Raw genomic sequence first — 22,962 nt, 5'->3', positions numbered from 1 at the left:
ATAGAATCCTGCAACAAACACCATTGACATTTCAATGGCATTACAGAAGTGTCCAATTCCACTCGTTTGCTGTGACCCATGACATGATCAGTATTGTGGAAATGGCTAGTTCCACATATATAATATGGTGACAATGGTGTCACTACATACACATGCAAACAAATGTGAACAAAAATAAAAATGACAAATTTTCACTGCAAAAATAAAATGAAACTAATGGGACAACCACTGAAAATTGGAGATTTAGGGCAGGAAGAAAGTAAATACACAACAATAAAAGAACACTGCACCATCCTAAAACAAGTAATATCCAAAAAAAATCAAATCCTACATTCCGCTACACCAACAAAACCACAGGAATCATACATTTCCCTTGACCTATATAACTCTACCACAACTATTGATACCAAAAATCAACACCTACAAACCCGAAAAGTGGAATCGCACATTTCCCTTGACCTATGTAGCTCAACTGCAGCTATTTGATGTAAAAAAACACCTACAACTCTGAACAGTGGAAACAAAATCTCACCAACTCAAAAAACCAAAATACCCCATATTCACCACAGAATTAAAACCAACGGACCTACCATAAAAATACAACAGAAAAAAACACCAGAATTGCTATAGAATAAAACCAAATCAAAAAATAATTACCAACAAAAGCTTCCAGCAATACCCCCTAGGTTGGCCACAGCGTGTGCACACCTCCTCCCCCCCTCCTCCTCACACACATACTCTAACCCTCACTCTCACTCCTCTCTCTCTCTCTCTCTCTCTCTCTCTCTCTCTCTCTCTCTCTCTCTCTCTCTCTCGGAAATACGGAAGCGTCCGATCCCGCCCTGTCTGCTTTGACCCATGACGTCACAAATATGGCGGAAACAAAAACACACACACTTTCCACAAGAAGCCTAATGACACTAACGGGACAAGCGCGGGAAATGGGGTGTTTTGGGTGGGGGGCAAACTAAATATAAACAAATTTAGACGCCTTGCGTAGCTACAACGTGTAAGTAAAGACAGCCATGCATGTATACCCACCCACCTCCCCAGGGGTCGTAACCCCTGCAACCCATAGAAGATAAAGATGCTTCAGTAGCTGATTAGTGTTTTTTGTCTTTTTAAAACAAAAATCTCACGGGATAGAACGAACAGATCAGAAAGATAAATATAATAAAATAAAACAGAAATTGGAGGAAACAGATAATTAAAATAAGTAATAAGTGTTTTTAAATTTTAAAAAAAATATCTCACGAGATAGAACGAAGTAAATAAAATAAGATAAAACAGAACTGGAGACAGCCACACTCAAACCAAACTCCGCGCCGTCATGACGTCTCACACGACAACACCCTTACGTCATGGGTCAAAGCCGACGCATGGGATCGGACGCTTCTGTCGACCCTCTCTCTCTCTCTCTCTCTCTCTCTCTCTCTCTCTCTCTCTCACACACACACACACACACACACACACACACACACACACACTCTCGCTGAGAACACTTCCACAATCCACATTACTGCACCAACTACCTAAACTCAAAATCATGTTAGCACAATGACAACCAAAACTCTAATGAACACATTGAACTTATCATGTCCACACCCCCAACAGAGGGCATCATCAAATACAACAACATGACATCTACAAACACAACCGACAAAAACACTGGCCAAAGTGACGTCGTGCACTACAACACCATTAAGTCACAGGTTGAAGCATACGGGTGGAATCGGATGCTTCCATTGACCCTACTTTTAGCTTGTTAATGTCAATAGATATTGTTCCATTTAAAAGAGTGTGTTTATTTGCACAAAAGTATGCTTTCTGAGTATAAATCTGTTTACTAACTAACAATATGAGCCCCTGACTACTAATCCATTCTGTGAAAACTGTATATCGATAGCACTTCCCATTTCTGCAATACTCGCGGTGCAAGTTCTACGTGATTCACACTGTATAGCAATAACTTTCTGGACATTTAAGATATAAAGAAAAAGTTATCTTTAATGATGATAGTAACATCCTCATGGATGTTTACAATTGGGCACTGTGTGTGAAACTAACATTGAATATAAAGAAAATAAACACTACAGCATAAAGAAGGAAAATAACTGTTGCTTTAAGCATAGTAGATACAAATCTACAGTGTCTGTAACAAACATGAAGCTTTTTTGGGCTTAATATTGATTGTCAATTAATAAGGCACGAACGCACGAAGATACTGACAAAAAGAGCGTCATCAACATGTTATGCTTTTAGGGTTCCATCATCAGTCTGTAACAGTCAACGTTTGTGGTGATGTACTATTCCTACAAGCACTCATTTGTTAGCTACGGGACTATTTTTTGGGGATCAAAGGTACAACACTTGGACACAATATTAAGACTACAGAAAAGAACTATAAGAATAACAACTAGAAGTAGTAGTTGGCTTCACTGTGAAGAACTGTTTAGGAAACTGGATATCTTTACTGCACTAAGTGGGTACGCCTACAAATCTGCTGTCTAAATCAGGGAAAATATTATTATATATTTTGCTGATAGTTTTCTACACCACTGTGAACTACATCCAGTTTGGATCTATATTTACCAAGGAATAACAAACAAAACTCAAAACAGCATTTCCTGTCAGAGAATAAAATTGTATTAATAAATTGCCCGAGGGGATGAAAAAGATTACTTAAATACAGCTGTTTAAAAAGGCAGCTGAGCCATTCTTCATAAATAATGTATACTACGCAGTTAAAGATTACTACACAGTTAAAGATTACTTCACAGTTAAAGATTACTTGGTGGACTCAGTAGTGCTTAATAATGATGGGGGAACATTACATAACAGTGTCACATAAGAGCACATGACCACAATGCAATACTTTTACAAAAAAGGTCAAGAGATGAAGTATATGACTGTTATATCTTATTCTCCTGAGATAAACATATCGCTCAATATTGGGGGACGATGACTGGTTTCCAGGTGGTCTGAAAGGAGGGCATGGAGACAAGCATGAGGCTCAGTTGTATGTTTACAGGCCTGGAATCAGTTTTCTAAACAGACTGCAGTTAGTGCAAGAGGCATAGCAGGATGATTGTGGTCAGGACTGACCTGCAAGTGTCTTTAGTGCGTGCAGTGATGAAGTGCAGAACTATGTTTTATAAGTTAGTCTATCTGGAGCCAACTGTGTGTAACGTGATACAATAGAGACCATTCGAATGAGACAGTGTAGCATGTTTATCCCAGGAGAATAAGATATAACAGTCATATACTATACCTCTTGACATTTTTTTCGTAATGTGACACTGTGTTGTAATGTTCCCCCAACATTATTAACCACTACTGAGTCCTCCAAGTAATCTTTAACTGTGTAGTAATCTTTAACTGCGTAGTATACATTATTTATGAAGAATGGCCAACTGCCTTTTTAAACAGCTGTATTTAAGTAATCTTTTTCATCCCCTTGGGCAGTTTATTAAGACAATTTTATTCTCTGACAGGAAATGCTGTTTTGAGTTTTCTGTTTGTTCTACCTTGGTAAATATAAGTCCAAACTGGATCCAGTTTCACAAAGGTATAGAAAACTTACTAGGCCTACATCTAGTTATTCTTGTAGGAATAGTACATCACCACAAACATTGACTGTTACAAACTGATGATGGAACCCTAAAAGCATAACATGTTGATGACGTTCTTTTTGTCAGTATCTTCGTGCGTTCACGCCTTGTTAATTGACAATCAATATTCATCCCGAAAAGCTTCATGTTTGTTACAGAATCGTTTGCTCCACCTGGTGATCCTAATTTATGTTTTGGATAGTTTTGCTACATTATTTCAGAGAAATGTCTGGCTGGTTCCTTCATCGAGACCATGGCTGAATATCTGTCCTATTCTCATAAAAGCATGCTTCTATATTTTGCGGGTATGTTTATTTTTCAGCTATCTGCTTTCATTGTATTCTGATTACAGGTGCTATGTCATTGTGAGATGATCCCTGGACGGATGGATGAATGAATAAACAAATAACTAAATCATACCAGTCTTCAGACAGTAGACAACAACAACAACAACAACAACAACAACGTTTGGATACCTGAGGTGGCGGAATATTTGAATGACAGTGGTGATGGTGGTATTGATAATAAGACATGACACTGCAACTGTTCTATATAATCAGATGGTCCCTTCAGACTTTATTTCTGTAAGCATGAAAATGATTACTGATCATGGCAAACAAGAGGATGGTGTAGGGCCATTTCCACCTAACCTAGACCTCGACTAAACTACAGATAAGTCTGTCGCAACAACCAAGATATCAGGAGGTGGGGGACTGTCTGATATCACACTCTCCCCCATTTTCATGTAGGTTACAGATGTTATGCAGAGATGAAGAAACTTGCATAGTCTTGTTTGGGGAGTTACATCAAATCAAACTTCAGACCACAACAATAACAACAGTTTGGGCACCTAGGGTGGTCAAATATGTGAATGATGGCAGAGATGCTGATGATTAAAAGATGTGACATAAACAGTGGGTTCATTCACACTTCGTTTCAGTATGCACGAAATTTCTTACCGATTGTGGTGAACAGCAGTGCGGTGTAGGCGTCGCCCACTGAGGCGACGGTGTCCAAGTAGAGCGGCAGCAAGACGACGGCCACCGCCGACGAAAGGGCGAGCATCAAGGCGAGGGCCGCAACCTCCGCCGCCTCCCTCGCCGGCGACAGTGTGACACCGCCCCCGTCCGCATCGTACTCGTCGTCGTCGCTGCAGTAGCCGGCGGGCCCGACCGCCCCCGCGCCGGAGGTGGCGTCGTACTCGTGCGAACCGTCTCGCACGAGCAGGTCCTGACGCTCCTCGCGGTCTCCCATCTCGGCCCGATGTTGTGGGCAACGCCCCGCCTCGGCTTCAATACGTCACAACCAACGCCGGGGGACGCCCACTCACATCCCCGCACGGATTAGCAGCTGCCCACTTGACTCGAGGCCGGAAGTATTTCTGTTTAACAGCCGCAGTAACATTGTTACGACAGCTATGCGAACTTCCACCTAACCCATTTCTTAATATCTTATTTTTCCTTCTTCTTTATATCTAATCAGTCTCTGTCAAAGGAGAAAGTTTAGTGACATTTAGTTTGCAGGGGTAACATATCATCTGACATCATATCGTGAAGACATGACACATCTACAAGTTATAGTTTTTACAAGATTGATTAAAACACTGCAATGTACATCAAGGCAGCGGATATTTTTCTTCGGTACGCCTTAACCCTTTTGAATGTAGCAGTATCGTCATTAAACTATCGATATCTTTTTTTTTCGAACTGTGCATCAATATTCTTGCGGTGGGGCTACTTAATCAATTTCTCGGTGGAGTAAAAAGCTTCAGAATCAAAGATTTAATACCACTAAATCAATGAAAAGTTTCAAAATTCTGTAAAAGCCACTCCCTAAAATTTAATATCTTCTCGAAATTCACCCGCCCGACATACAAGTATAAACTCAGTACTGCAGTTGGGTTTATCTGTGGAATTATCTCTTTGCGTTTGTCGTGTGAAACATCTGATGGTATTTGAATTACGACGTAATGTTCGCATACGTCAATACAATGCATTATTGGTAGTGGTAGGGAAAGTGATGGATGTTTTGGGAAGTTTTCTAAACTATAACTTTTTTTTTCCAAAGCGGTTAATTTTCATAGAAAAGGAATTATTGTAGTGCAAAAGAAACAAAGTAAGAAAATTATTAACCAGCTAAAGGGACAAATTCGTTTTCATGCAGTGCGTGGCCCGGTAACAGGACAGAAAGAAACCAAATTTTAAGAGAGGTTAGGACTGAGAAAAACCATCAGTTTGAGAAAGAAACCAAAAAACATAATTCTAGGTTATTACATCAGCATAAACAATTATTGACCAGGAATTTTCAACAGTCAGCAGATATTTCAGCTCTACCCAATTTTAACTCAGTCAATGTGAAATGTCAGATATCCTTATTGCATCAAAATATTCTAGGACTGAGAAATAAAAATCTGCATAGATGAAGTTCCCCACTAGGGTAGCAAATTGCTCACAAACTGTCTTTGATAATATCTTTATAGAAATGTCCAATAAACAAAATTATGTTACAAAACCAATAGTCGATGGCCTCTCAGACCGTGCCATGCAGTTCCTTCTGTTAAGTGTTAATAATGAGCAGGATATAAAATCTGTTAAATCTGAGCTCAAGAGGGTAATCAATAAGCCAAAAATTGATTATTTTAGGACACCCCTCAGAGACATTCACTGGAATGATGTTTACAGTGCTCATGGCATGAATGAAAAAGTATAACACTTTTGCTAATGAAGTGCTTACCTTATTTGAACACTGTTTCCCCCCAAAACTAACGAAGGTTAGACCTAAGTCTATAAAAAAGCCATGGATTACTCAAGGAATAGGGGTATCTTGTAAAACAAAAAGTAAACTATCTGTCAATCTGAAACAGTTCGGATGTTGATGCTATAGCACATTACAAGAAATACTGCAAAATATTAAAGACTGTAATACGGATGTCAAAGCAAATATATTACAAGGAAAAGATAGTCATATAACAAAATAAAGACAATATGGGATATAGTGAAGGAGGAGACCGGTAGAACCAGACATATAGAGGGACAAATAGCATTAAGAGTAAATGATATGTTGGTGACAGATGTGTGTAGTGTTGCGGAGCTTTTTAACAAACATTTTATAACTGTTACTGAAAAATGGGGTTGTCAGGTTCTGTAGATGCTGCTATGGAATATCTCAGACCAGACATTTCAAGTAACTTCCATAATATGAATTTGACCCTCACTACCCCAGCAGAAATAATTTCCATCATAAAACCTTTAAAATCAAAAACATCTAGTGGGTATGATGAACTCTCAACAAAGTTAATTAAAGAATGTGATTCTGAGTTAAGTAACATATTAAGCTATCTGTGTAACCAGTCATTTATCAGTGGAATATTTCCTGAATGGTTGAAATATGCTAAAGTTAAGCCACTGTTTAAGAAGTGAGATAAAGAAATAGCATCAAATTTCTGTCCAATTTCACTTTTGCCAGCATTCTCAAAAATTTTAGAAAAAGTTTTGTACAATCGGCTTTATAACCATCTTATCTCAAGTAACATACTGTCAAAGACGCAGTTCGGATTTCTAAAGGGTTCTGATGTTGTGAATTCTGTCTACACCTACGGTGAAAATGTGCTTAATTCATTAGACAAAACGTTGCAGGCAACTGGTATATTTTGTGATCTGTCAAAGGCATTTGACTGAGTAAATCACAATATCCTTTTAAGTAAATTAGAATATTATGGTGTAACAGGAAATTGCTGCAAAATGGTTCAAATCTTATATCTCTGGCAGAAAACAAAGGGTGTTATTAGGAAAAAGACATGTATTAAGCTATCAGGTATCGTCCAACTGGGAACTAATTACATGTGGGGTGCCACAAGGTCCCATTCTTTTTCTTGTATATATCAATGACATTTCATCAATAACATTACCAGATACCAAGTTTGTTTTGTTTGCCGATGATACAAACACTGCAATAAATAGCAAATCAAGTGTAGTCTTAGAAAGATTGGCTAATGAAATATTTGTGGACATTAATCACTGGTTCCTAGCCAATACGGTTCAGAACTTGTAAGGAGTGTCCCACTAGAATATGCCTAACATACGATGACAAGCAGATAGAAGAAGTGGACAGTGTTAAATTCTTGGGATTACAGCTTGATAATAAATTCAACTGGGAGGAGCACACCACAGAACTGCTGAAGTGTCTTAACAAATCTCTATTTGCAATGCGAATTCTGTCAGACATAGGGGATATAAAATGGAAAAGCTGGCATACTATGCTTACTTTCATTCCATAATGTCATATGGGATTCTTTTTTGGGGTAATTCATCAAGCGAACCTAAAGTTTTCCAGTCACAAAAACGTGTAGTAAGAGTTATATGTGGTGTGAACTCAAGGACATCCTGCAGAAGCCTGTTTAGGGAACTAGGGGTACTAACTACTGCTTCCCAATATATTTATTCCTTAATGAAATTTGTCATTAAAAATATATCACTTTTTCAAACCAATAGCTCAATTCATGGAATCAATACTAGAAATAAGAATAATCTTCACAAGGATTTAAAGTCACTTACTCTTGTACAGAAAGGTGTGCATTATTCAGGAACATACATTTTCAGTAACTTGCCATCAGCCATAAAAATCTTAACAACGAATGAAATTCAGTTTAAGAGAAGCCTAAAGGATTTATTCATGGCCAACTCCTTCTACTCCATTGATGAATTTCTCAGTAGAACCAACTGATACATGTTTATAGCCTCATAAATAAAAAAAAAAATGCTTTTTTATTTTAAAATCATTGCATTAGTGTTTGTAAAATGATTCTTTCATATAGTGTTCATTAAAAAAAATGATGATCATTCCACTTAGGACCTGTGGAAGGTACATTAGCTTATTTGTTTCTGTTGTAAATATTTGTCATGTATTATTGTTTTTCTGACATGTTCTACATCCTGGAGGACCTCCTTACCACAGATCAGTTAGAATGAAAGTAAATCTAATCTAATCTTGAAACATAGTCTTCAAATGAGATCACTTATTGCCAACCTGATCAGAGTCTGTTTTTTTTTGTGTGTGTCATATATCACTCTTTTATGGATATGCAAATAGTCAGCTCACTTCACTCTCTGTGGCCCCAGTCAAAAGACATTTCAAACAGTCCTTTTCACAAAACACACTGCAGCGGTGTCAACTGGTTAATTCCTCGTGCAAATCCAGAACTCATTGGATGGTCTCAGATTTCTTAGAAGCCTCATCAGTAAACAAATTAGCATTGAAGCTGAGCAAATACAATACAGAAACCTACAATGAACAACCACGACAAAGAAACTGACAAGAAACTACAATAAAGTGTACGAATGCTCTGGAATCCCTAGCAACAGATGTTGGCCAGATAAAGGGGGCAAATAAATTTAAATATTTGGATGAAATTATCCAAGAAAATTGCTTAGAAAAATTCGCTGCACAAGAAAGAGTACATAAAATGGAGAGAGCTTATGAAATAACTAGGAATGTCTGCAACAAAAGGTGTCTGTCTAAAAATTTGAAGATACGGCACTACAACACAGTAGTAAAACCAGAATCTCTTTATGCAAGAGAATGTTTAGTACTGAACTACAAATTACACAAATTTGACATTCTAGAACCAAAAATGATTCGAAAAATACTTGGGCCACCAAAATATACAGAGGAATGGAAATTAAGAAGCAATGAAGAAGTTTATCACAACATAGAAAACAATTTGATGCCATTTCTTTATCTCACTTCTTAAACAGTGGCTTAACTTCAGCATATTTCAACCATTCAGGAAATATTCCACTGATAAATGACTGGTTACACAGATAGCTTAATATGTTACTTAACTCAGAATCACATTCTTTAATTAACTTTGTTGATATTCCATCGTACCCACTAAATGTTTTTGATTTTAAAGGTTTTATGATGGAAATTATTTCTGCTGGGGTAGTGAGGGTCAAATTCATATTATGGAAGTTACTTGAAATGTCTGGTCTGAGGTATTCCATAGCAGCATCTACAGAACCTGACAACCCCATTTTTCAGTAACAGTTATAAAATGTTTGTTAAAAAGTTCTGCAATACTACACACACCTGTCACCAACATATCATTTACTCTTAATGCTATTTGTCCCTCTTCATGTCTGGTTCTACCGGTCTCCTCCTTCACTATATCCCTTATTGTCTTTATTTTGTTATATGACTATCTTTTCCTTGTAATATATTTGCTTTTACGTCCGTATTACAGTCTTTAATATTTTGCAGTATTTCTTGTAATGTGCTATAGCATCAACATCCGAACTGTTTCAGATTAACAGATAGTTTTCTTTTTGTTTTACAAGATACCCCTATTCCTTGAGTAATCCATGGCTTTTTTATAGACTTAGGTCTAACCTTCGTTAGTTTTGGGGGGAAACAGTGTTCAAATAAGGTAAGCACTTCATTAGCAAAAGTGTTATACTTTTTCATTCATGCCATGAGTGCTGTAAACATCATTCCAGTGAATGTCTCTGAGGGGTGTCCTAAAATAATCAATTTTTGGCTTATTGATTACCCTCTTGAGCTCAGATTTGACAGATTTTATATCCTGCTCAGTATTAACATTTAACAGAAGGAACTGCATGTCATGGTCAGAGAGGCCATTGACTATTGGTTTTGTAATATATTTTTGTTCATTGGACTTTTTTATAAAGACGTTATCAATGACAGTTTGTGAGCAATTTGCTACCCTAGTGGGGAGCTTGACAGTGGGAATTAAGTTGAATGATTGTGTTACTAACTCAAATAAGCTCTTATTGGGAGAGTCTTTAAGGAAGTCTACATTGAAATCACCAGCAACCACTATTTCTTTGTTTTTGATTGTTAAATGGGCCAGTACAGCTTCAATGTGGTTTATGAACCGATTAACGTTACCTGCAGGTGCTCGATATTTGTGAAATTCGACTTCTATGATTTTTCTACTTCCAAGATTTTTCCAGTGGCGACTTTTTGTGTCCTAAATGTTTTGACAGAATAACAACAATCATAGTATCTGAATAAGGTGAAGCCTGCATATGATGCAGATTTTGCATCAATAGAGGAAGAATTAAATACCCTGAAACAGTCAACTACAGAGGTACGTGTTAGTTGTGTTAAGAAACCGTGGTCAGTGAAGTCGAGTCATAAGCTCTATGCATCAAGAAAGCTCAGAGAAATTACTAACGCTATGGTTGAATACACTACAGCAAAATTGACCACACTCTTCAAAGTAGAAATTCCAGCTTCAGAAGAAAATGAACCAAAGCACTCTTGCACCTATTGCCAGGAATTTTTCACAAATATCAATTCAGCTGTTGAATATTGTGCATCCTACAGTGAAAAGGTGTGAGTTTTAACTCTTATTCCAGAGACATTTTCAGAGAAAACAATTTTGAACCACATTCCATCAGTATCAAAGTACTTGATTGGGACTGTCCTCGCCAAAGTGCGGACAAAAAAGACACTATAACTGTAACAGTTGAAGGTCAGAAAGTTGTGAAAGTAAAGACATACATGACTAGCAGTATTAAAGAAACTTTTGCAATTTATAAGAGCAACTACACATATTGGAAGATAAAAATTTTGTACACTACGACCTAAGTGGGTAGTTCCACACCCACCTAAAGATGTCTGCTTATGTGTCTACTACGTGCATTTTGAACTTTGTTTGGTAACTTTGAAGAACTTACTGGAGCACGTTACATATGACATCTTTGTTGGGCGCTTGAAGTCATTAGTAGTCTGTGACGTAAAGTGAGAGACTTGTTTGTTTCGAGAGTGTGGGGACTGCCTTGGAAAGGGAGGCCTGTCTTTTGATACCTGGCCTGGAAGACATAGCAGATAACTCTGCAGAAATTACATATGCGACACGGGAGGAAAATAAACGGAGAAAACTGTTGCCTTTGACAGTTTCATTGAAGAACTTGACAAATCCAACACAACTGTCAGAAAGAGCAAACGAGGCTCTCAATGATGTCCACAACTGGTCATTAAAAAATAAAGTAACCCTAAATGTAAAGAAAACTAACTATATTAACTTCCAATTTAACAAAAAACACAATGCCACTAGAATAAAAGTTAATAATAATTAATTAGAATGTGTAACAAGTACCAAATTCTAGGGATGAATGTAGACAGCCAACTGAAATGGACAAACCATGTCAACATTTTGGCAAAGAAATTATCCACAGAATGCTATGCTCTTAGAATCCTTGCACCAGTATGCAATAATACCTGTCTTAAAATAACATATTACGGATATCTACACTCAGTCCTCAGCTACGGGATCATGTTTTGGGGAACAAGTGCCAGTAACATACAAACTGTGTTCAAAGTACAGAAAAGAGCCATAAGGATAATAACAAACAGCAACAACAGGGCCCACTGCCTAGAACTATTTAGAAAGCTAGGCATTCTAACTGTTTCTTGTGAGTATATCTTTCAGAACATAATGTTCATTAAGAAAAATCTCAACATGTACAACACAAACAGCCTAATACATGACCATGAAACAAGAGCTTGTCACCACCTCCATCTAGATAGAAAGAACAAGGCAAAGACGCAAAAAAGTATATTTTACAATGGGATAAAACTGTACAACAAATTACCCCAAGAAATTAAAGAAATAAATGAGCCCCTCACTTTCAGACAAAAGCTTAAAACCTTTTTAGTAAGTAAAAGTTGTTATACTGTAAAAGAATATTTAACATAGATGTAGATTATTAGCAACATATGACATTATCACCAAAATATTATGTAATTATAAATATGTGTATGACTAGTTATAAAAACTACACAAAATATGAGAAACCTGTTTAATTGTAAAAGTAAATGTGTGCTCATGTGTTGTAATGTGACGACATCCATACAATATTTATTGTTCCACGGATGAATAAATAAATAAATAAATAAATGGTCAGTGAAAGCAGTAACACACCAGTATCTGAAGAAATTGCAACAACAACACATTGCAGAAGTGAAAGGGTGTGTATAGGCTGAAGAACTATGTTTAGTGATTCACTGTGATTTTGCTGAGAACTGGTCTGTAATTCTACCACAAGAATACAAGGGTGTCATTGGAATAATGACCAGGTTTCAATTTTTTACAAGAGTGATAATATTTTCAAAACAAGATCACAAGTGTTGCAGTTATAAGTGATGACACAGGACATGACAGTTCATGCTTTGCTAGCGATGCACAAAATTCTTCAACTGCAAACAAGGGCAGAGAAGATCATCATTATTTCTGATGGTGCTCCTAGTCATTTTAAAAACTGTTACCAGCAGTTTGAATTGAGTAAGTTGCTTGTGCCAATTGACTGGGTATACAGTGCTACTGGCCATGGGAAGGGGCCTTGTGATGGTGTAGGAGGCCTGCTGAAGCACCATGCTACAAAACATAATCTTTCCAGACCAAATACAGCTGCAATTCAGAATGCCGAGGATTTTACGAGAGTCGTGAAATCTTACACATCCACAGCCCTCATTCTTTTGTCCGAAGAGGAACTTGAAGAATTCCATGAGCAGAAAACAGAAGAACGGTCCAAACAAACTGCTCTTGTGAAAGGAATTCAGAAGACACATTTTTGGACTAAAATGATGGGTGAACTCATATTGCACACATTTTAAACAGCAAGAAAGAAGAAATTTCATTCGTTTGGGCAACACCTCAGAAACAGCAGGATAATATTCAGATTCTTAACCTGAGAAGGGGGGTGTTTATGGTGTTTGTGTATGGCTGTGACTGGTGGATTGCAGAGACTGTAGTCATCAGTTATGAGTTAAATGAAACTGTAGTGAACTTTATGCTACCACATGGACAAGCTGCTGGATATAGGTTTCCAGCTGAAGGACAGCAACAATTCCATCACTGCTCACTTCCTGTTCACAATGTTTTGAAGATCAAAAGCGCTCAAGTTCCTGTAGGTTCAACAGGAAGGCATCACTCTATATCAAAGGAAGATACTGAAGCAGTGGAACACATTTTTAGTTCATTGACTGGCTAATTTCAGTACAAAATACAGTGCACACAAGTTGTATAAATTGGAACAGTTTAAAATGCTTGAAAAATTAGTATCTTACTCATATTTCAGAGCTAAAATTATGTTAAATAAGGCTAGGTTTTGATTTTTATGCCACTGTTATGTGCTAATAAAACAGATTTTATGTATGGCTGAAATTTCAATTGTTTATAAAACCTGTTCAGCCTAAAAGTGGAAGCTCTCCTTTTCAGGCAGTGTAGAACTATATGATACTAATCAACAGAAAAAAATCACAATTGTATGGATTTGCATTTTTGAAAAAAAAAATTCCCCGTAAATTATAAAGAAAGGTTCAGAAGCTATAGCAAAAGAACTTTGACAGATACGTCCAAATGGAGGATTTCTGTGTAATAATAAGGCAATTACCTTTCAAATAAAAAAAAAGTATCTAGAACTGTTCCAGAGATTTTAAAATTTTTTCAAAAGTTCGTATCTTCAAGATGGTATGTGCAGTGTCATCTTTGCAGGGCTGTATCTCGGAACAGAAATTTCTTTGGAGAAAACAAAAAAATATGTATTCCTTACTTAGTTGTTTATTTTAACATATGCTAAATTTAATAACATCCGAGACTATGAAGGTAAGATTTTTTCCTAGCCTGCCTGAATTGATATGGACTGTGCCTAACTCGTTGATGATTGTAAGTAGCCAAAATAGGCAGATTTTTAGACAGAGATAAACTGGCTGGCAAATGTTGCTGAGCTAAACCTTTCCAAGGTTTGGAAGATGTGGTATTCCCATTTAAGCCCGTTATCTATATGAATGCCTCAGAAATTTGAACCACGTATCCTCCGATTTGCTGGCTCTCATGTGCAATAGTAATCTCCTGTGGGCTTTTGTTGCCAGAACAGAATTGAACGCAATTGGTTTGTGTGAGGTTTATTGCTAAACAATTTACTATGAACCAATTTGTAACATCTGCAAGTAACTGGTTGGTGTTAAACTGTATGTTTGTGGATGTTTTAGAGTCGGTAACAATGCTTGTGTGATCTGCAGACTTTGTGAAGTTGTTTGCTTTATTAGCGGTATGTCAATATACGGGGTGATTTTTTCCACCATGTAGAAACTCTAGGGATTGAGCGATGAGAGGATACAGAACAAAAGGCCCAATGAACTTGTGTTCGGAAATGCATGGTCTCCACGCTCGAGACCATTTATTCAATCATACATTGTTAACTAGACAGTGGTCTAATATGCACTGTACTATACAGTCACAGTTACAGTATGTATTGAAAATGGTTTCCATGTGCCTCAATGCATGCATGTACAAGCCGTAGCACATTCTGTTTCACACATTCACTTTGGCCAGGGCGCATCCGAACAATGTCAAATGCAGCATGAATACGTTACTCCAGTGTCTCCACATCTAGAATTGACTCTGCATACACGATACTTTTGAGATGGCCTTCACAGGAGAGTCTCTAAAGGAACGGAAGGTTCCAAATGATTGGAAAAGAGCACAGGTAGTTCCAGTTTTCAAGAAGGGTCGTCGAGCAGATGCGCAGAACTATAGGCCTATATCTCTGACATCGATCTGTTGTAGAGTTTTAGAACACATTTTTTGCTCGTGTATCGTGTCATTTCTGGAAACCCAGAAACTTCTCTGTAAGAATCAACACGGATTCCGGAAACAGCAATCGTGTGACACCCAGCTCACTTTCTTTGTTCGTGAGACCCAGAAAATATTAGAAACAGGCTCCCAGGTAGATGCCATTTTCCTCGACTTCCGGAAGGCGTTCGATACATTTCCACACTGTCGCCTGATAAACAAAGTAAGAGCCTACGGAATATCAGACCAGCTGTGTGGCTGGATTGAAGAGTTTTTAGCAAACAGAACACAGCATGTTGTTCTCAATGGAGAGACATCTGCAGACGTTAAAGTGACCTCTGGCATGCCACAGAGGAGTGTTATGGGACCATTGCTTTTCACAATATATATAAATGACCTAGTGGACAATGTTGGAAGTTGCATGCGGCTTTTCGCGGATGATGCTGTAGTATACAGAGGAGTCGCAGCATGAGAAAACTGCAGCGAAATGCAGGAAGATCTGCAGCGGATAGGCACTTGGTGCAGGGAGTGGCAACTGACCCTTAACATAGACAAATGTAATGTATTGCGAATACATAGAAAGAAGGATCCTTTACTGTATGATTATATGATAGCGGAACAAACACTGGTAGCAGTTACTTATGTGAAATATCTCGGAGTATGCATACGGAACGATTTGAAGTGGAATGATCATATAAAATTAATTGTCAGTAAGGCGGGTGTCATGTTGAGATTCATTGGGCGAGTCCTTAGAAAATGTAGTCCATCAACAAAGGAGGTGGCTTACAAAACACTCGTTCGACCTATACTTGAGTATTGCTCAACAGTGCAGGATCCGTACCAGGTTGGGTTGACAGAGGAGATAGGGAAGATCTAAAGAAGAGTGGTGCGTTTCATCACAGGGTTATTCGGTAAGCGTGATAGCGTTACGGAGATGTTTAGCAAACTCGAGTGGCAGACTCCGCAAGAGAGATGCTCTGCATCGCGGTGTAGCTCGGTGTCCAGGTTTCGAGAGGGTGCGTTTCTGGATGAGGTATCGAATATATTGCTTCCCCCTACTTATATCTCCCGAGGAGATCACAAATGTAAAATTAGAAAGATTTGAGCGCACACGGAGGCTTTCTGGCAGTCGTTCTTCCCGCGAACCGTACGCGACTGGAATGGGAAAGGGAGGTAATGACAGTGGCACGTAAAGTGCCCTCCGCCACACACTGTTGGGTGGCTTGTGGCTCGCGGAGTATAGATGTAGATGTCAATGTTTGCTGTTTGATATAAGATATGACATGCAGTATTCTTAGACAAATTGTTTTTACATTTTCACTGGATGATTTCAATATTGTTCAACTTCAAAGGAATATGGGACACACTTAACTAATCTTTTGTACCCTACATCCTGGATGATGGCTAAGCAGTAGATGACTAATGGGAGAAATAAACAGCTGATGCTTAAAATGCATTTTATAAAATACTTTATGGCTGTTGAACCTCACCTTGTGGAAACATTATGAATAATACACTGTCTGATCAAAAGTATCCAGACAGCCATATGTAATGTGGGACTGACCACCAGATGTCATGAAAGGCAGACCTGCCACATTACAAAATGAGGTGTGTGTGTGTGTGTGAGAGAGAGAGAGAGAGAGAGAGAGAGAGAGAGAGAGAGAGAGAGAGAGAGAGAGAGAGACAGACAGAGAGAGGGAGGCGGGGGCATCAGCACCCTTACACTCATTAAAACAAACAAATGAGGAGATAATCTCTAAACTTGTTGCAGACTCATGCACTCAAAATTACCACACACTTACCCTATCTCAAATGCACCAAAGCAACTTACAAGGGAACCTTCCCATCGCACCCCCCTCAGATTTAGTTATAAGTTGGCACAGTGGATAGGCCTTGAAAAACTGAACACAGATCAATCGAGAAAACAGGAAGAAGTTGTGTGGAACTATGAAAAAAATAAGCGAAATATACAAACAGAGTAGTCCATGTGCAACATAGGCAACATCAATGACAGTGTGAGCTCAGGTGCGCCGTGGTTAGCGTGAGCAGCTGCGGAACGAGAGGTCCTTGGTTCAAGTTTTCCCTCGAGTGAAAATTTTACTTTCTTTATTTTCACAAAGTTATGATCTGTCCGTTCGTTCATTGACATCTCTGTTCACTGTAATAAGTTTAGTGTCTGTGTTTTGCGACCGCACCGCAAAACCGTGCGATTAGTAGACGAAAGGACGTGCCTCTCCAATGCCTCTCTACTAATCGCACGGTTTTGTGGTGCGGTTGCAAAACACAGACACTAAACGTATTACAGTGAACACAGACGTCAATGAACGAACGGACAGATGATAACTTTGCGAAAATAAAGAAAGTAAAATTTTCACTCGAGGGAAGACTTGAACCAAGGACCTCTCGTTCCGCAGCTGCTCACGCTAACCACGGGACCACGGCGCTCCTGCACGCACACTGTCCTTAATGTTGTCTATCTTGCTCATGGACTACTCAGTTTGTATATTTCGCTTTTTTTTTCATAGTTCCACACAACTTCTTCCTGTTTTCTCGATTGATCTGTGTTCAGTTTTTCAGTACTATCCACTGTGCCAACTTATAACTAAATCTGAGAGGGGTGCGTTGGGGAGGTTCCCTTGTTAGAAAGAGGGAAAGTGGCTATACAGGAAATTAAAACACAGAGAAAATTAAACACAGAAGAGCTAAAAGAAAAGTGCAGGGAAATGTGACCGGCTGACCACTTACAGTAAACTTGGGTGAGCCAGTCACCTTGTTAACACATTAAAACCATCTCTCTAAAAACTTGGGGAAAATGTTGAATAATTCACAAAACTTTAAAACTCAAGCCACATTCATTTGGATGTTATTTAAAATAGAAGACAGATCTGGTGGCAAATCCACCACTGCCCACTGATCAGAAAATAAAACACAGTCCAATACAATATGGATCACAGTTATATGTACGCCGCAAGCTCCAAACATTGGAGGGTCCTCTCACTGGAGCAAGAAGCCAAGTGTCAAAGGGTTGTGGCCTATGCAGAGACAAGTAAGGAGAACCTCAGCCTGTCGACATGGCCGGAAGGAGGTAGGCCACGGCCACGTTGTGGGCTCTGCTAGACGGAGTTTATTGTTTGTCAATTCCAGTCACCCGTCTTCCCGTCAATGCGTACTTTGTACCTCAGGAGCAAGGTTTTATCATACAGGGAGCTGGCACACTGAAATACAATGTACCTCCTTGGTTGCTAGATCTGCCCTTTCATTCCCTGCAATACTCAAGTGCCCTGGTTCCCAGCAGAAAGACACCTCCTTCCCTAGTTGTAGATGGAGGAAGGCATGCTGGATATTCTGGACTACTTTATCTGCTTGGTACAAATGTTGGAGAAAGTGAAGGGCACTTAGAGAATCGGAACAGACAAGAAATTTAGCGCCAGAAGAATCTCATCTGCTCCAGGGCCTGCAAGATTGCATATAATTCTGCATAGAAGACAGTAATTCTTGAGGCAGTCAGTCCTGGAGGACACAATCTGGGAAAATGACAGAGAAACCAACTGAGGCCCCATCTGTAAAGGCAGCTACATACTTGTGGTGGTCATACAAAATGTCAGAAAATATCGCATTAAAAACAGAAGCAGGAGTGCGATCTCTCGTGTACTGCAGCAAATCTAAAACTATCCCGGGCCTCCGCAGTAACCAGGGCAACTGTAGCTACTCCATACTGAGTGAATCCAGCACACATCGCACACGGGTCCCAAATGGCAGTGTGGCTCGTAGAGGGTCGGAGAAAAGGCATTCCGGAGGCAGCCGAGCAGCAGTATGGTATGCGGGTGAAGTTGGAGCTGGGAGGAACTTACATACCTGATGCACCACGATGAGTTGCCATTGGATGACGTGTGGCAGTTCCCGAGCCTCAGCACAGAGACTAGGTATAGGACTGGTCCTATAAGCACCCGTGGCCAGCCTAATCCCCTCATGGCGGACAGCATCAATGATCTTCAAATAAGAAGGCTGTGGTGTCACCGCCAGACACCACACTTGCTAGGTGGTAGCCTTTAAATCGGCCGCGGTCCGGTAGTATACGTCGGACCCGCGTGTCGCCACTGTCAGTGATCACAGACCGAGTGCCACCACACGGCAGGTCTAGAGAGACTTTCTAGCACTCGCCCCAGTTGTACAGCCGACGTTCACAGCAGTGGTTCACTGACAAATACGCTCTCATTTGCCGAGACGATAGTTAGCATAGCCTTCAGCTACGTCATTTGCTACGACCTAGCAAGGCGCCGTATTCAATTAATATACGCTCTCATTTGCCGAGACGATAGTTAGCATAGCCTTCAGCTACGTCATTTGCTACGACCTAGCAAGGCGCCGTATTCAATTAATATACGCTCTCATTTGCCGAGACGATAGTTAGCATAGCCTTCAGCTACGTCATTTGCTACGACCTAGCAAGGCGCCGTATTCAATTAATATACGCTCTCATTTGCCGAGACAATAGTTAGCATAGCCTTCAGCTACGTCATTTGCTACGACCTAGCAAGGCGCCGTATTCAATTAATATTGCAATTATACTTTTGTATCGTCAAGAGCGATGTACACCAATTATGGATTAAAGTTAAGTATCACATCATCTACGTACTTTATTTGCAATTCTCAAGACATTGTCCTGTTCCAGACCTCACGCCAGTCTGCGTGTAATTAAACGCGTGCATTTCGGCCTCCTCTAGCAACACGGTGTTGGCTCTTCTGCCAACACTTCAAAGGCCTCGCTGATCTGTACACTGTGCAACCGTAGTCCAGTCGGGAACGCACAAAAGTCCTATAAAACTGGAGCAGATGCACCCGTGTCTGTTGCCCAAGATCTGTAGCTAAGGCACTTTATGAGGCTCAGTGCCTTGAGAGTTCTGGCTTTCAGGCCCCTCAGGTGTGGCAACCACGACAATTTCTAGCCAAAAATGAGGCTCAGAAACATCACTGAGTCTTTAAAATGTATGGTGATATCCCTCATATGCAAGCCAGGTAAATTAAAAATATGATGAGAATCAGTGCTGTTTTTCTGGGGGGAACGCTGGGGGATGCGTACCCCTAAACTTTTTCATCGACAAAGTAATTTTTTTACGATGTCGGTCGGTCCTCCACTAATGTTGTTCCAGCCCGTGGACTATGTATGCTATTGGTTCATGAAAGGTAGACATCTTGCTACTGATAGCAAGAGTAAAGTAAGAAGGCGTGAAGACTACAGCAGCCATGAACTAAAGTCAGTTTGGAAACTGTTGTAATGCTATTAATGTAAGTCACACTGTAGTTTTATAGTTAAGTAAATTTTCAGCTGTATTAAAAACTGGTTCAGTTGAAGCACGGGATACCACCCATCTTCTATGCCATTTTGGGAGCCAAACAAGGTTACAAAAGATTTTTATAGTGTAGTTTCTATTGTTGTTGATGATATGTGTGGATGGTTTTTGTTGTATTGTGTCTTTTAGTGGTGTTTTAAAGGCTAAAATATGTGTTTGGTAATATTTCCTTGTATTGTTTTGTATGTCAGAGAGTTGATTTGACTCACCTGTTTCATTTGAGGTGTATTAGAGTTCAATTGAAGTGTACAATACCATTTTATTGTATTGTCCAGGGGTTGATGGGAATCACATGCTTAATTTGAGGTGATATAAACTGAAGTGTTCGATACCACATTCTCTTGTATGTTTGGGTGTTTCTCGTTATCACCTGCTTCATCTGAGCTGTAAAGTCAACTGAAGAGTCCGATACCGTTTCTTTTGTAGTTCAACATGTTAATGACATCATGGCTAAATGCAGACAGGTGGTATCCCATACTTCAGTTATAAGTAATTTTCGCTGCATTATATCCAATGTCGGAGTACCCTCAAACGTTTTTTTCGAAAAAAGGCACTGATGAGAACAATTAAAATGAACACACACACACTTATCTGGAGAAAACTGGAACCCTGTCTTTGCGGCCCACTCCTCTAACCTCTGCAATGTAGCTTGCAACTGACGGCTCGCTGTTGCAACGATGGAGGAGAAACAGAAAACAGCAAAATTGTCCACAAATAAGGAGCACTGTACAGGACTTCTTACTGCAGACATGATACAGTTTATGGCTGTGGCAAATAGGGTAGCTCTTAAAATGCTTCTCAAATCGATCTGACAGCGTGTCACCAACTCGAGTCCTAAAAAACTGATGGGACAGGAAAGACTGTAGGAAGATGAGAAGGTGGCCACAAAAGCCCCATTGATGCAATTGTGTGAGAATACCGTGTCTCCACATAGTATCGTACACCTTACTGATATCGAAGAACATGCTGATGATGTGATGTTTATGTAGGAAATCGTGCTGCATAGCCGACTGTAGCAGGGTTATGTTGTTGACAGTGGACCAAAATCTCCAGAATCCACACTGAGAGCAGCTAAGGAGTTGATCAACCAGATCAGATGACTGTTAACCATTTGCTCCAGGGTCTTTCCTACACAGCTCGTTAAGAAGATACTCCTGTAACTACTGGGGTGTGGGCAATCATTTCCTGGTTTGAGGACAGGTTCTAAAATTGCCTACCTCCACGAGTTGGGAAGCTGCCTGTGTGTCATGTAAGATTAAAACATTTGAGGATGATTATCCGTGATGCCGCTGGCAAATGTCGAAGCATGCAGCACCGGATTTGGTCGTGAGTGGGTGCAGTGTAATAAGTCTCAGACAGTGCCGTCTCCAGCTCCCACATGGATGAAGGGAAGTTGTAGGACTCAAAGCTGTTGGATCGGAAGTCTAACTCCTCTCGACAGTCACCGGTAGTGACAAAACGCTGGATCTTGGCTTGCATTGGTAGTAGTGCTTGCAAAATGCTCGGCTAGTGTCTGAGCGATGTCTCTGAGTGTCGTTTGGAGACACCCCTGTATCAGCATCGCTGCTATTGGTAAACAACTGGGTTTATTGGAAATCCACTGGAAGGCTTCCCAACTGGAATGGGTGGTATAGTCCAGGAACACTTGCCCACCTTTCCTTGCTCTCCTCAATGATGCTTTGAGCCTTGGCCCTTGTGATTCAAAAGGCCCTGAAATGTCCTCTGTCGCCCGGCATTTAAACTGTCGATGAGTCGCACACCTGTTACGGATTGCCGAATGGCACTCATCCATCCAACAAGGTACAGGCCGCTCTTAAAGTGACCTGAGGACTTTGGGATGACTAGGTCCAGAGGCATGATGGATCACTCGTGTGACGTGGCCCACCCATTTCTGGATGCTGTTGTAGCGTTCAAGTACAACCAGATGGCTGAACAGTGCCCAGTTATTTATTTATTTATTGTTCCATGGGACCAAATTAAGGAGAAGTCTCCATGGTCATGGAACGAGTCAATACATGAAATTATAACACGATATTATAAACAGATAAAATGAAATATAAAAAACATATTCAGGCGACAAGTCGTAAGTTTAAATAAAGAAAATCAACAATGTAACACTGGAATTTGCTTAATTTTTTAGCTCTTCCAGGAGCTCCTTGACAGAATAGAAGGAGTGAGCCATGAGGAAACTCTTCAGTTTGGACTTAAAAGAGTTTGAGCTACTGCTAAGGTTTTTTAGTTCTTGTGGTAGCTTATTGAAAATGGATGCAGCAGAATAGTGCACTCCTTTCTGCACAAGAGTCAAGGAAGTGCATTCCGCATGCACATTTGATTTCTGCCTAGTATTAACTGAGTGAAAGCTGCTAACTCTTGGGAATACGCTAATATTGCTAACAACAAA

General features: G+C 39.7%; 1 protein-coding gene across 2 annotated transcripts in view; it reads right to left on the bottom strand.

Annotated features, from left to right (window-relative positions):
* The window catches only part of LOC126213297 (uncharacterized), an 86,808-nt gene that overhangs the window by 47,370 nt on the left and 16,476 nt on the right, over positions 1 to 22,962 (bottom strand). Inside the window, exon 2 of one of the 2 annotated variants that reach the window (XM_049940973.1) lies at positions 4,571 to 4,992. In XM_049940973.1, the coding sequence (XP_049796930.1) occupies positions 4,571 to 4,865 (295 nt within the window). In that variant the 5' untranslated portion in view covers positions 4,866 to 4,992. Of the gene's footprint in view, positions 1 to 4,570; positions 5,324 to 22,962 lie in introns of those variants that run through there. The other variant, XM_049940972.1, reaches the window with a different exon arrangement.

This window comes from Schistocerca nitens, chromosome 11 (genome assembly GCF_023898315.1).
Source record: "Schistocerca nitens isolate TAMUIC-IGC-003100 chromosome 11, iqSchNite1.1, whole genome shotgun sequence".
In the NCBI taxonomy this organism is placed as follows: domain Eukaryota; kingdom Metazoa; phylum Arthropoda; class Insecta; order Orthoptera; family Acrididae; genus Schistocerca; species Schistocerca nitens.
Note: the sequence above shows the minus strand (reverse complement) of the source record. Positions and strands in the feature narration are given on the sequence as shown.